A 15873-nucleotide genomic window follows, 5' to 3' on the forward strand; every position below is an offset into this window, starting at 1 on the left:
AAATGTGTTTTTTCTTTTCGTACTCGTACAAGAAACAACACATTTACTCTTGATTATCTGGATGCTGTTGTGCAACAGCATTATTTTTGTAATCATTCTTCTCTATTAAATCAGGATTGAAATGATCAAAAGTGCTTGAACACCTCATAGTTATGATATGCAATCTAGTCTTTTTAGAGCATGCGACTGATGCTGGTGACACAGGACAGCAGTGCACTAACCCTGTCCGCAGCGATTATTGGCGGATGTGTATGTTTGGTTGGAGAGTGTACGGTTGTTTAGTTTCCTGTTTAACACTGCACCTTCACACTAGATATTTCCTGAGTTGGGTTGAAGGCCATTGGCTTCCACTAAGGATACTTACTTGTGATAGAAGTTCTGTTGCTTTCCTCTACACTCATTCGTTCACATGCAAGCCCATATTTATCAATATTTCACGCAGCACAACACATCAAGGCGCCTTGCTGCGATGCATGCAAGGGAGAGAGCAGGAATGTGCAATATTTAACATTCCTGCTCTCTGCCTGCACTGGCGCACAAACTGTTGCCTAGGGCAAACACAAGCACCCTTGCACAATGGTGCAAGAATGCCTGCATTGTTGACAGGATTGTTTTTGTGCAGGAAAAGATACCTTGCTGCACAAAAACAATACTCAGAGGTTGCAGAATGCAACACATTTAGAGGAAACAACAAGGAGAAATAAAGATATTTCTCCTCGTTGCGCCTCTGGCGGAGAAGTGTACAATTCTGTTGCATTCCCAGGCCTACCAGTGTTAGTAAATCTGGGGATGTGTCAGAATCCATGGGTGGATGCATAAGGATATTCATGCACTGGGCCGGCGTCAGGATGGGTAGGTGCTGAAAGCCAGCACTCTAGTGGAAACTCCCGTTAAGGTGCGGATCTACCTACGCCCTAGCTCATGGAGCAATTCTCCACATGACTCTAGGTCACATCAGGAGCGGTTCATTTATCCGGTTGTAGCCTTACTGTAGTGTTTCACAGTCTTGGCCCGCCCTGATCTCACAGAGGAACTTACTCCCTCCACTCACGTGCACTTCCACACCACGGCTTGTTTTTCAGTCCTGATGAAGCACCACGGATCCTCATGACCAACCAGGTGCAAAACATGTCGACCTTTTAGTTACCGAGGCACATTACGCCCAGTGGAGTAACGCACGACCTTCGGATTTTTTACTCTGTCAAGGGTACCATCACAATAAATATACCCTCATTGGTAACCCTTAGACAGTTTTAACTTTCACTCACACTTTTACCCCTCATATAGGACTCACCCCACATACCCGCACTCATCTGATGGCTGTTCTCAAAAGATCTCTGCCAAAGTGACAATTAGGGGGGCCTGTAGGGCACTGCAGCGCCGGCCCGATGAGGAGCAAACGCCCAATGATGAAGCAAGACATCCTTCGGGGTGTGTGAGGGCAACAAGAGACAAGACTTGCTCTTACCTCAGAACAGTGGGTTCTAGACCTAGGATCACTCTTTTGCTTGTTTTCCTCCTTTTTTCCTTTTGTTGAGTGGGTGACCTTTGGCACCCCTACCTTCGGAACAGTGACCCTCCGCCTTTTTGATCTGACGACCCGATTTAGGAGCACAGGCACTGGACCATAATTAGCTCCTGGTCCCCCCTTCCTTTTTGTTGACATATATCCACGCACCACCCATGGCACACCTCCCTGCTGCAGATTAATCAAGGCACTGATTTGTGCTGCCTTCCATTACTCTATATTTATGAAGCCACTCAGGGCCACATAAGATAGCCTTGCAGGCTGAATAAATCACATTTAGATTTTTCGTCGCCCTAGCATCCCACTGCGAGGAGGGACTCAAATCCTTGATAAATATAGGCCGCAGTGCCTACGTGTGCCATATTGTAATTGTTACTGGATTGGCCTCTTGTTTTCTTTCAAGATAATAACTTTGGTGTTGACCATAAGTGTATCTCGAAAGACTCAGTATCTCTCATATTGGAAAACCGTCAAAGTTTGCACAATGATGCTATCTAGTTAGTGATTAAACCAGCAGGATTAAATTCACTGGTCAGGTTTTTCCTCTTGACAATCAAATGTGATCATTGGTTAATTCCTGTAAACCCCATGCTGTGCCTTACTTACTGCACTTTAATTCTGTGGTGTACCTAATCTCTGCAAAGATATGTAAATTTGTTTACAGATGAATATATATTATTATTATTATCCTAGAAAACTAGAAATATAACTCTGCCACAACCATTTGCAATAAAGATTTTATTGTTTTATTAACTGTATAAGAGTACAAATAAAATCACATTTGACCATCTAACAGTAACAGTACAGATATGTATTGAAATCATTATCAAACGCCATAATACTTTTTGATCGTCTTAATGCACCCTGAGCACGTTGTGTTTTGGATGAGCATATATATGAATTCATGACCAAGTCGTATTTATTTTTAAATTACTGAGCTACTGTATAAAACATTAAGAATTGACATACTGATGTAATATATGCAGTAAAATACTTGAAATGAGGTACACAATGCAATGAGATTTCACACCAATAAAAACAAAGTAAATCCTGAGCTTCATAGATTTGGCACAGCAGAATACACTAGTTGTCATAAAACGATTGATTTAGGAAAACTTGTTCTTCATTGCCCAGTCAGTGGTCTCTTCTAATCAGCCCCAAACAATACTTGAAGAGATTTTGTAAATCTTTTAATTTCGTTCCATTACATTAAAAACAATAATGACTATGCTACATAATGATAGATGTTGTACACTTAAGGGTTTGGTGGATTTGTTACAAATACACTTTTAATAATAGCACAGACCTAGTAAAACAAGCTAGGGTGGTTACTAATGAGAATATTTTTCGTCTTGTAAACTATATTTTGAATGATGAACGGACTCATACATGTATTAAACTGAATATATAAGGAGGTGAACCAAGAGTGAAAGAGAATGAGAAATGGGGTGAGTTGTTCCAGAAATGCACACAGATCCTCTTTAATTTAATATCCAGATTATTTAAACAGCATTTGGATTCATTTGAAAACAGTGGGCAAACCAAATGTCTGTTTGAGATATACCAGGTGTACAATATAATGAATAAGCGCAACATTACTCTCAATGGCAATATCAAATGATTCAACCGAAGTTCCTAAAGTAAAAAAACATTTGGACTTTACATTTGGCAAATAGCCTCAGCTGTGCATCTTAGCTATTCAGACATGTGCCTTAGAGCAGGGATGCTTTACGTCCTGGAGGACATGACCATGCCAGATGTACAGGATAACCACTGACTATTTAGGTGATATCCATTTTGACTAATTATATACAAAGTTATTTTAAATGGATATCCTGAATGTATTGCTTGATTCCAGCACTCTTGTGCCTACACTACACAACCCTAGGCCATACGACAAAGCACTTTTGATGATTGAAGGTTCATGGGGCCTCCCTCTTAAAATACATTGTGATAATCTTCAGTGTTGAAAAATGAATGCAAACTCATTAATGAAATCCTTTTGACAGTGCACTAACCATTGTACAGTATAGAGCTAACAATTAATGTAGAATCTAAATAATTTGAACAGAACAATTGTTTCTAAACTTTTATCTTCCTCTAATCTACTACAGATCATGTGTGGGATGAAGATTTTACGAGAGGCAAGGGCATTTCCCAATCACAGTCTGTTTAATGAAAACAAACATCGGCAAAGCCGATAGGTCTCAGAAATACCCGAGCTATTGGCCTTGTTCTTAGCCTGCCTGCCCGGCAAAGTTCGGGGTTAGTTGCACCCTCATGCAAATGACCTACACAGAGTGAAAATAATGATAATTGTAGAAAGTCTGGGTTTTCCTGTACTTTATACAGTGGTTTCCTAACGAAAGGAGATGGATAGCGAATTCTCAAATGTGTCAGCAGTAACTGAGACATGGGTGAGTACATAAGCCCGTGGGGGGATTTGGAAGGGATAGATGTTTGCTACGAACACTTACATTGTGTTGGGATGCGAGTGGTGAATGTGTGTGGGAAGAATGGTTCTTGGCGTGTAAGTTATTTTTGAATTGCAAATGAATCTTGACCAGCTTCTAACATTTTCAGAGGAAGTTGGATTATTTTTTGAAACGCAGGATGTTGAGCCGACGCCAAGACTCCAACCCGGTACCCCCATTCCAAAGGGATCTTGGTCTTTGAATGCTCAGCAAATGTGCAGAGATAAGCACATGATTTACAGCTTTCCATCCCTGTTTACGACGACGCTTGGAGCATGTAAAAACACAAGCCCTCTTGATGAGGGCTCTTAAACAAAGAAAAACGAAGTTCCTAAAATGGTAATTAAATGGAAGCAGTGGATGGATAGTAGTAATTGGTCCATGTTCTCGGAGAGGACTAAACACAGGAAGAGGCATGACGCATGCCATGGACTAAAAGAGAGCCAGCAATGAGAAGACTATGGGCGGGCTGAAGCCCACAAAGTAGACACAGCATGTCTCTTCAAGACAGCACATGTACTGTCTAGAGCTGAGACCTAAATAGACAAGGGCCTCATTTTGTGTTTGGTGGTAACTGAAAATCATCCAGTTTCGTGAGGAAACACTAAACACAACTGAATTTACTCAATTATAGCGATTATATTGTGAATAACGTTAGCTGGTGGGCTCCACAATGTATTTATAATTCTCTGCAGAAACTGGGGAATTTTTAGTAACCAAAACGGAATCTATCAGATTGCAAGTGGATTCATATTTGGCGAAATAGCACAGTATGCACAACATACTTCAGCTAGGAAACATTATTTTGCCTCCATTGTCTCTCTTCCTGTTGATTCCAGACAATGGACAGTTCTGGATGGGGGCAGCTTCTGTTTAACTACAATTTTGCGGCTTAATTGAACTTGGAGTTCACTACACTAGAAAAGCTATTTTAATGCCCTTTTGTAAAGTGTCCTGATCATAACCACGTTTTTAAGGGCTGCTCAGTCTAGGGTCTCTCCCTAGGGTGCCGTCCTATCATTTTTCAAATAATCACATATAGATATGAATTAATAATCTATGATAAGAAGAAACACCTATCTACATATAGAATTCGCACTTCACACTGTTCACGTTTGATTACATAAAGAGTGCTAACTATGCATCAAGAAGGTGGCATATATGACAATTTCAATTACATTTCCTAGAGTAAGTAACTCACGAGTTCTAAAAAAAAAATGTATTCTACATATACAACCATTGTTACCATGTTGTGATTTCTTTCATATGCAATTCGTTCAATTCATACTGCATATTTTAAATAAACCATTCATCTCGAATATTTATAATGGTTCTTCAACAAGCAATAGTTACCTCATTTTGTAAGATACCGAACGGCAGATAGGAATGTAAATCCAAATAAGCCGTCAGCAGCAAGAAAGGAGGAACTGGGGAATTAAGGAGACACAATACTGCAGAAAAATGAAATGTTCTTGAAATAGTTTTTTTCCCACCACTTAGAATTTCTTAGTCTGCATCACAGTATTCTGATATAAGATTTTCTCTTGGAAATACACGTAACAATGAAAAAATGAACGCCTTCCATCAACAAATCCCAAAAGCGCAGCAACTGGTAACCAGCTGATAACATCCCTTGGTCAAGCTCTTCACACTCCAGGAATGGGTGTGTTTTAAATGAAATACAGGGTGCTTGATTTAGATATGACAGGCAATGCGTGCATGGAGATTTCTATACTGATGCCTGGAAATGAACAACGCTTTTTAACCTACGCATTCGTGGATAGAAATCCAGAAATTAGGGACAGAAGAACAAGCGATATTGAAAGAAGAAAAACAAATCGGGCTGCTGTTAAAAACAAACATCCAGACTTCTGGGCAACTGGGACGCATAGAAGCTTTACACTACCCATGGATATTTGTTCCTTTCGTTGTAAAATCCAGCCTGGGAAACAGCTTGGATTTTAAAAACACTGTTGTGCCCACATTTTGGAGAAATGAAATGCACATCGTACAAAAAATGCAAACTTTATCCCAACAACAAATCAAATTATAAACGTTTGACAGAATAACCTGATATATGGCAAGATAAAATACAAAAAGATATCTCCTCCCCGAGAATAAGGAAAACACAACTTAAGTAACCTAACTGCGTCATACGACACAGCGTCAAAACAGTACATTTCCTTCATTCTGAAATTTGTGTACTGTTAAACTAACACATGGATGCGCAATGGAGTGTGTTTGGCAAGCACCAGGGAATGCAAGGAGACATGTGTGAAGGATGCTGTTTCTGACATTGTTTTTTAAAACCTTCTCGCACATGTCCCACATCAATGTTCTTAACACTATAGTACCAAATGTCAAACTGTGCCTACCACTAAGAGACACTTTCCAGCCTGAGAGATATTGTGGTCTGCAGAGATGTGCAGCAGTGTGTTTTTGGCACCTATGGAAGTACATAGGATGCGAACAGAAGTGCAGGAACGCACACGATGGAGTGAAAACAGGAAACGTACACCACAGTGTCGAGAGTGAGCGGTATAGGGGTTGGAGTGGGCGGAGTCAGGAGAGCAGAGGAAGGGGAGGAGAAACGGCAGGAAAAGGCAGATAGAGTAGGGACAGGGACCGAGTGAGAAGCAAGGAAATAAAGCTCATGATAAAAGCATATTGCGTGTCTGTTGTCCTTGGTCCTAGACACGACACACAGTTCAGACACCCGGATGTTATCAACAAGTTAACAGCTGGCACATGGCTAGAAACTCTGATTTCACAAATCTACAATAAACAGTAGCTGAAACCCACTACCCACGTCGCATACTTTAAGGTGCACAACTCAGGGGGCACTACTGATGGCTGAAGATCCTCTCTGTATTTCTGAATGTGAATCGGGGTTACACACCCCTGTTGATGCTCGTTCGAGGAGAGGCAGCAGAGGGTCGTCAGCACAGCCCGCCTCTGATTTGCATAAATTAATCTACTTGAAAAGGAGCCTGGTTCCCAAAAATTGTATTGCCAGATAAGCTGGTAAATGTGTCCACATCCTTTCTACTAACATCACAAATACAAAAAAGCGAGCTGGATATACGAAGAACAGATCTACGCCCCCCCCCCCCCGACTCGTCACAATTATACTCTAGCATTCAGTGGAGTTTGAAAGACTTGATTGTAGATTCTGCTCTTGCTCTTCAGGACACCAAGACGACCCAGTCACTCTCCTGCCTTCCATACTGAAACACAAACAAGAAAACAGTTAAGCAGTCCACTGATGCCTGACCGCCAGTGCTCCCTCCCCGTCCCGACTCTAGACACAGATGTACTCCTACCCTTGACAAGAGTAAGCCCTTATTTTGGCAGGCAGACCGCCGCCAACAGGGGAGCTGCAGGAATAACCTCCACTGCCTCTCAGACTACTGTCTACCATATTTAGGAATCCCTGCCTGCCCAGTGGGGATTTCTGTACCTTCAGAGGAGCGGGTGCCACAGGGGCTCCTCTGAAGGACTTGAAAGTGAGAGTTTGTTTTTGTAAAACCAAAAACTGACCCTCACATGCTGTGATTTTTTTTTCAAGGGTGTTAGGGTTATTTTTTTTTACTGTCAAACTTTTCCTGGCAGTTCTGAAAAGAAAAAATGCACATCAGACCATTCACTTTAAATTGAGCTGAAGGGCAGGGAAGCGGAGATCCCGGGTGAATCCATCAGATCCTGCCTAACAGCTGTCGTCTACTGGCTGACCTCCTATCAACTTAAATGCAATGCAGACAAGACCGAAATACTATTCTTCGGTCTTAACCCCCCAGTGACATGGCAGACCGTGTGGCTGGTTAACGCACCCTCCCAGACCCTCAGGGAGGAACTGGGGTGTCAAATTCGATGACTCTCTGTCCTTCCAATAACAGATTAAAACTGTAGTTGGTACATGTTTTGGTCTACGGGGCATTTAAGGAAGTTTTTAACTTTCATTTCATTCTCAGCAAGGAAGCTGGTCATCCAGGCACTTATTACCTCGAGGCTGGACTACGGAAATGCCCTATATTTAGGACTTCCTGACAACCAGATTAACAGACTACAGGTGAACGCACGTGTCCCTGTACCTGCGGGTTCGCTACTGGCTCCCAATACAGAAGATAATGTTATTTTAAACCACTTATTCTTGTCCACAAGGAACTTGACCAGACAGGTGCAGTCTACCTCAGGACGAGAATTAGCTTCTACGGCCCAGAGAAACCTGCGATCAGCCAACAGTCTCCTGGCCAGAATCCCTAAGATTCTCCGTACCAGAGATGGGGGGTCAGGCCTTCTACTTTCTAGGGCCTTCTACACAGAACAAACTCCCCCTTTAGATATGGTCAATGGATGCAATTTCACTTTTTAAGAAAACAATGAAAACCTGGCTCTTTAAGCAGTTATAGATGGCCTAACGGCACTCTGAATTTGTGTCCGAGCAGAGTGCCGGGACAGTACTTGGAGTAACAATAAGCTATACAAGTCGCCTTTCATTCATTCATTAATTCTAATTCTAAGTCTCCAGCTCTGTGCCGGATCCTAAAAAGGGCCTTTCAAATGTTATTTGAAATGTGTCCTTGTTCACATATTCAAGCAGGGCTCTCCAGCATGGAATAGGGATATCTTGCTCCTGATAGCGGAAGGGGGGGAAATAGAGAGAGAAAGGGAGATGCTTGAGGGTGATTCCATAGTCCAATTGCATCAAGCTAAAGTTATGGATTAATAATTATAGCCCTGGGGCAAAGGAATTAAGAAGCAGTCTTTGCAAACTTGACTGAAGCCACTCCTGCATGCTGAGCATACAAACGCTATGCTGCAATTGTTTACCTCCATTAAAGGGAATGCCCAGTCCCTTTGATCAGGGAAGGAGTGGCCAGCACTTGGCACAGCTTCAGCTCTGCTGCATTACTGCTTAGGTACACGTTAAGTAGGAACAGTCACACTCAGGTCACATGAGAGAGTCTGTGAACCCAAACGTGTATATATTTGAGTTTGCTTGTGACATAAACGCACACACAAAGATTTCAAGATGTCTCCAATAAGGTCTATTGAGTATTTTGAGGCACTTCGTATAAAGTGTATTGTTTGTACACACCCTTTAAAGCTCGAAAAGATTCATGGACATATTCAGGAATATTAATTCTCTGTAAGATTTGAATTCGGGAAGCAACTCAGTGAATGTTCAGAGCTAGAAAGTGACATGCAGATGCATAACTAACACTAGACTATGCCACTGATGACCCAAACCACTCCTTCAAATTATTAAATGGAGACCAGACACAAAGCAGCAGTTCCAGCTGTGGTCTGCATATCACGGATATGCATAAATAATGGTAGCCAAGTGCAATACAGCACATAGACAGTAACATAAAGAAAAGATGAGACATATTAAAATTTCACCAAATATCTCACCACTTCATGGCTAATAACAACTCTCAAATTTGCCTTTATATTAATTTAAAAAACATCATTACCTGAATATCACTGAGCTCTTTTAGACACCGGGATGCTATCTTAGGTCCATTTTCCATGGTTGGGATATACAAATCCTGGAGAATAAGGTAAAACAGCAATTAGAATTGTACAGGGCCATTGTTTACTAAATATGTTTAGAGACCTTATCAAGTCAATATAGGAAGGTGGAAGATCATTGCATCTGGTTTCATGCTGTGCAAAAACAAAATGAAGGACAGTTTGCTTTTCACAATGCCCAATCAAAGGTCATCAAGAACAGTTTTCAAGTGGAGACAAAATAAGTGTCTTCTTGATGCACGCTAATATCATTGATGGGCCAGATTTCAGAAGTTGTATCCATGTACAAAGTGGATCTGATTGCTTGTGTCTCAGTGTAAGTGAGGACCAGGAGCCCGATTGGAGAGGACTACCTGCAGAGCCGAGGTATGGGTGATCCTCTCTTCACTTGTAGATGCATAGAACTCCTCCGACAGAAGATAAAAGCCAGACATTGCCTTCATCTGGAGGCCAGCACCTTCTGCAAACTATTACACCCTTGTTGCAAAACCACAACATGTAAGGGAAACATCAGAATAAGACAGCCTTACTTCATACAGAGTGTTATAAATCATGTCATTTTAGATGTCATGAGTGACATTATCAAATTTGTCATAGAACATGTCATGAGTGATGTAATGTATGAGGTAATAGGCAGTGCCTTAGAGTTTAAAACGTGACATTTTCACTTAACTCTAACATCACTATTTAAATGTAGAGTATGATTTTATTACCAGACCTAACTGTCACTCTAACCTTTGTTTTTTTCAGTGAATTTTTGAGTAATTTTTTGTAAAGTAACAATATAAAGAAATCAAGCATTTTTATTCAAAACCATTAATATGTTTTCTTTAACACTATTCAGACCACAAAATGCAATTATTTTTGTGCAAAGTAACAATATAGAGAAACGTCAGTTAAAATCAAGCATTTTTATTAAAAACCATTAACGTGTTTGAGATTTTCTTTAACACTATTCAGTGTTGTATTGGTTTTCTGTCTTTAAGAGGCCTATTTCCCAGATATCCTGTGCAGAAACGCGGCACATAAAGGATGAGGCGTAAGGACCAGAGCTGCCGACTATGGAACTAGCTAGGTTCCAGTCACAGCATCGCCTAAACATCCTCCGATACTGGGCAAATCACGTAATCACTCTGTGCCTTCAAAAAAACTGAATGTGCTCTTGTGTAATGTAAGTGGTGCACATGTGAAGCGCGTCAGTACCTGTAGTGTTGTGGGTCCTGGGCTCACATGATACTATAATGAGTGACACACACACCGTGGTTATGATACTAGAACTGGCCCAGGGCACGTGCGCACTGCCCCTTCTATTAACAGGGTCACCTGACTGGTGACGCCTGTGATGGGTGGGTGTTAGTGTGTGTTTAACAAGGTGAAACAGCAGAACGTGTCCATTGTTAGCAGGATCCCTGCCACTCCTTGGGACAAACAACAACTAACATATCAAAACAAGTTCATGCAGAGCATTATGGGGTGCTCCCGGGAGGGAGCAGGGAATATTAATGAGCAGCCTCACTGCCTCAATAGCAAAACAGTGAAGCCACGACCTTTTCATTTTTTAAACTTGGGTGCCCCACTCCTAATCACAGCACCGTCAGCCTATTATCTTTCATGGAAAAAGAAATGGTAGTGCGGGGAGCGCAGTCCCAAACTGCATGTGTCTTTTTATTATATTGCTTATTTAACTTTTGAAAGTGGGTGCCCCTGTCCCACCCTGGGTACCCACAACATTCTTGAACATTGAGGGCTACGCCTTCTCCTGCCAGCACCCACCCTGTGTGCCAGCAGGCACCAGTTGTATTGTTTTGCTCCCACCCTTCCGAGCAAAGAACAGGGCAGTAATGTGGGTATGTGGTCCTCAGGACACTGGCTCACATCTGGCAAAAAGAGATGGTGTGCCCAGGGCCAGGAAATGGCTATGGGGGAGTCGCAACCCCCCATATTTAATTTATAAAATCACTTCAGACTATGGGGGATAAGTCCCAGGGCCATTTACTGGCTCAGGTGGGGGGGGGGGGGGGGTTCCATGCCCCTCTGCCCTTACAATGTATGTGTGCTGACCCACCGGGCTTGTTTTACCCCATGAGGATTAAAATAGAAAAAGGCAGAAGTCCGCCCTATATTTTTTAAAATTTTACAGCCAATCTGTGGTAATATTTGAAAAAGTTTTTTAACCTTGGGGGGTGGGCTTCTGAGACCCCCCCCCAACAAGGCCAAAGAAGGTTACAGTATCTGTACCTTGACCCCTATATGTTTTTTTAAAATTCTTTTGTCAGGACATAGGACCTAGTTCCTGAGTACCAAAATGGCTACTGCAACATATTTGTTGATGTTGACAGCAGCCAATAAGACTTCATTTTTTGATCTGTCTGGGCCACGGATCCTTCACAGCCTGAAATATAAAGAATTCGGAACCTTGATTTATCAAAAACTACTGAACTGGTTTACACCAAATCACAAAAATATCGCTTTCCTTGTAAAGATCTGTCTTTCTGCCAAATTTGGTGTATTCATTCATCCATTTTTATATGTATTGCTTTTCATTTTTTATAAATACTTGGCATTCATTTTACTGAAAAGGGAATGTTTGAGATATTATGAATACTATTTGTGAATAGGATACTAACTGAACAAAGAATTCATGTTAAGGTAGAAGATGAAAAAACAAAGTATTGATGTCTGTGACACTTTGCTTGATTAACCATTACGACAAACACTGTATCATTTTTACATATATGCAGATTATGAATTCTAAGCCTTTTAAGAATATATTAAAAAATACCTCACAGTTTATCTGGTTTGATCAGCTGATGCGATCTATTGCTAATCATTTTCCATTTTCTCTACATTCACATTAGGTTCATGAATTTAGAGCATTTGAAGTCAATAGAAAGTTCGCACTAGAACATATCCTCGAGAATAATTACAAGAGATCCCGGGAGGAATTGTAGACATGTACTGCATTTGAACTACTATTTAAAAAAAGTTGTGTTTTGGAGACTAGCTGGCTCCAATTCCCTCTCACATAGCCTGTTTTAATATTAGGCAATTTACATCATGTATGCAAGAACAACATTCGCTGTAATTGTGATAACCACAACCATAGAAACTACCATTCCCAGCATTATTGTCGCTCTTCTGACACCGAGGTGACTTCATACACTCTGCGACTGCGGAACACGCCTTTCCGTGGTCACTCAAAACACGGCGACTAAGCCGCATCGGTGCTTTCTCCTTCCGGCAGCAGACTACGGCACCTGCGATTTTCCGATATAGCGGGATGTTTCCCGACATACCAACCTTTTCCACGTCTCCAAAAGAATCCCTCTGTTGATTAATATAGACTAGTTCGGGATTTCCCTGAACTAAGACAAAAATGGGCCCCATATTATGGATTAACCTGGGTTATGTTTACTCAAACAGAGATGCCATTCCATCATGTCCCATGTCCATTTGAAATAGGCCCTTTTTACTGTACAATTCAACAAACTTTCTCTTCGCACCAGACAACTATTTCATTAATTTTCCCCAGAAATGCCAGACAGATTAAGTTGGTAACACAAGATGAGAGTGTGATTATGAACTCATCTCTCATGTGTTTTTACAGAGAGGTGCCCCCTCCCTGAGCTGCATGCCAGGTTAAGGTGAGGTCTGTTCTCTAGCACTATACGGGTAAAGCATGAAGAAGTAATATATATGTTCTCTTGTCAGTATGCATTTTTTGTGTTAATATAAGTTAATTATTGCTTTTATCGTGGTTAAAGGAACTTCTCACACAATGTTAATATTACCTTGTTATACAACCTTGAAAAATAAGAGATAATGTCTCTGATGTACAATTAAATAACCCTATATAGATTACTTTAATGAATTTTTTTCAATTATGCCCCTGTATAGGTATTACCAGTAAATCCCCGGCAAAATATTCCAGAGATGAAAAGGATCACTGGTTTTGTATCCTTTTTTTATAACATTTTTTCATTGTTTTGAGTTACTCAGAAACTATTCTTGAATATCTGTTATTGTTTGTGCCACTTTGCACTACACTAATTCATCAGCAGCAGCACAAGATGGTCCTGACGAAAGCCATGGCTCCTCTATGGAGGGTCAATAGGCTGAAACATGTAGACCATTATCGTCCTTCCAGTGCCCTGTCTTTAATCCTGGCCCAAGGACATGTTAATAAAAGTATATTATGTACCTGGGAGCCAGTTCTAGCCTCTCACTACCACTACCCCTTTCTTTGTGCTGCATCTCTCACCTAAATGGACTTGTGACTCATCATTGTGGTATTTCGTGTACCTTAAATTAGAAATAAAAACATTCTAGAGCTCCTCCCTCTCAGAGAGGGGGTTGTAGTCCGTGCCGGGACTAGGTATCCCAAAACAAAGAGAATCCCAATAATGAAGCATGCCACCTATGGAGGGTGAGGGATTTCGTCCTAATAAAGGGACACCCAAGGGAACGCGGAGATATCTCCTTGGACACTTTCTCTTATTCTTGTTAGACTTCTAGACCCAAGGGTTCTATATTTTGTGATTAATACTAAATTGGGGAGTTAAGCCTCGTAGGTCTTTAAAATTCTCCTCGGATCCCCTTCCCTCCCTCTTCGTGTGCATATAGAGAAAGTGGCTGTGTCAGTGGCTGTATGGGTGAGTGAGTGGCTGTGTAAGTGACTGTATGGGTGAGTGAGTGGGTGTCTGAATGGCTGCATAAGTGAATGACTTGGTGTATAAGTGGCTGTATGGGTGAGTGAGTGGCTGTTTGAGTGTTTGTTTAAATGAATGGGTGTGTGTGGTTGTATTTAAGAGTGAATGTCTTTGTGAATGACTATATGGGGAGTGCTTATATGGATGTGTGAATGAGTGTGTGAGTGCTTGTATGGGTGAGCGAGTGACTGTGTTGAGAGGCTGTATAAATGAGTGAGTGGCTGTATAGGTGAATAAGTCTATGTGTGAGTAGCTGTATAAGTGAGTATATGGTTGTGTCAGTGACTGTGGGTGAGTGACTGATTGCAGGAGTGGTTGTATGAGTGGCTGTAAGAGTGAGTGAGTGTGTAAGTGGGTCTATGGAGGAGTGAGTGGTTGTGTGAGTACTTGTATGGGTCTGTGAATGGTCATGTGGGTGATTGTATGAGTGGTTCTCTGGATGATGTCATCAGTGATGTCACTGCCCAGGTCATGAGTGATGTCTTATATGTGAGGTCGTCAGCAGTGCATTGCAGGGGTGTACGTTATGGTTAGCTCAAGTAGCTATAACAGCTGAATTTCAATGGTTTTGTACGAGTAAAATCTAAGCCTAACTATAACATCCCTTTAACTTTTGTTTTATTAGTGAATTTCTATTGGTTTTTTAAAATTCTATTTCCTAACTGTAACGTCTCTGTAACCTTTAGTTATTTTTAGTGAATTTCTATGTTTTTTAAAATTCTGTTTCCTAACTATAACGTCCCTGTAATCTTTGCTTTTTTAAGTGCATTTCTATGGTTTTTTAACTATTAGGCCCATTTTCAGAGTGGTGAAGAAAGGGGATGGGGCCTCTGACCAGCTCTCAGCAATCCCACTGTGTGGCACTTACTGCTGGTAAGAGGAGGACTTCTAGGCATCCAAGGACCCTCAGCATCCAAAGGGACTTCATCCCCAAACAAGTAATGCACAAGGAGGCACGTTTGCAGAATGGTAATGAAAGGTGGCAGACCTCCAATGATCTCTCAGCAATCCTGCTGAGTGGGACTTGCTGGAGGTAACAGAAGGGTTTGTAGGCCCCCAAGGACCTTCAGCAACCAGGGGGACTTCATCCCCAAACCAGTAGTGCACCAGGAGATGCCTTTTCAGAGTGGTGGAGAAAGGGGGAGGGCCTCCCAAGAGCTCTCAGCAATCCTACGGTGTGGGATTTATTGGAGGTAACACAAGGGGTCATTGGCTCCTAAGGACCCGCAGCACCTAAGGAGACTTCATCCCCCAAATAGTAGTGCGCCAGGAGGCACATTTTCAGATTGATGGAGAAAGGGGGAGGGCCACAGATGACCTCTCAGCAATCCTGCTGTTTGGGACTGACTGGAGGTAACAGGAGGGGTTGTTGGCCCCCAAGGGCCCTCAGGAGTTAGGGGGACTTCATCCTCCAACCAGTAGTGCGCCAGGAGGACATTTGCAGATTGGTGAAGCAAGGGGGCAGGCCTCCCACGAGCTCTTAGCAATCCCACTGTGTGGGACTTACAGGAGGTAACAGGAGAGGTTGCTGGACCCCAAGGACCCTCGGCTTCTAAGGGGACGTGATCCCCCAAACATTTGTGCCCCAGGAGGCACGTTTGCATTGTGCTGGAGAAATTGAGCGGGC

At 41.9% G+C, this 15873-nt stretch overlaps 1 protein-coding gene across 2 annotated transcripts in view; it reads right to left on the reverse strand.

Moving 5' to 3' along the window:
* Positions 1 to 2251: 2251 nt before the first annotated feature.
* BCAT1 (branched chain amino acid transaminase 1) overlaps positions 2252 to 15873 on the reverse strand; it is a 410432-nt gene continuing 396810 nt past the window's right edge. For both annotated transcript variants that reach the window (XM_085652755.1, XM_085652754.1), the window contains exons 10-11: positions 9480 to 9554; positions 2252 to 7229 (exon numbers count right to left, since the gene is read on the reverse strand). In XM_085652755.1, the coding sequence (XP_085508881.1) occupies positions 7188 to 7229; positions 9480 to 9554 (117 nt within the window). In that variant the 3' untranslated portion in view covers positions 2252 to 7187. The remainder of the gene's footprint in view (positions 7230 to 9479; positions 9555 to 15873) is intronic.

This window comes from Triturus cristatus, chromosome 4_1, assembly GCF_964204655.1.
Source record: "Triturus cristatus chromosome 4_1, aTriCri1.1, whole genome shotgun sequence".
NCBI classification, from domain to species: domain Eukaryota; kingdom Metazoa; phylum Chordata; class Amphibia; order Caudata; family Salamandridae; genus Triturus; species Triturus cristatus.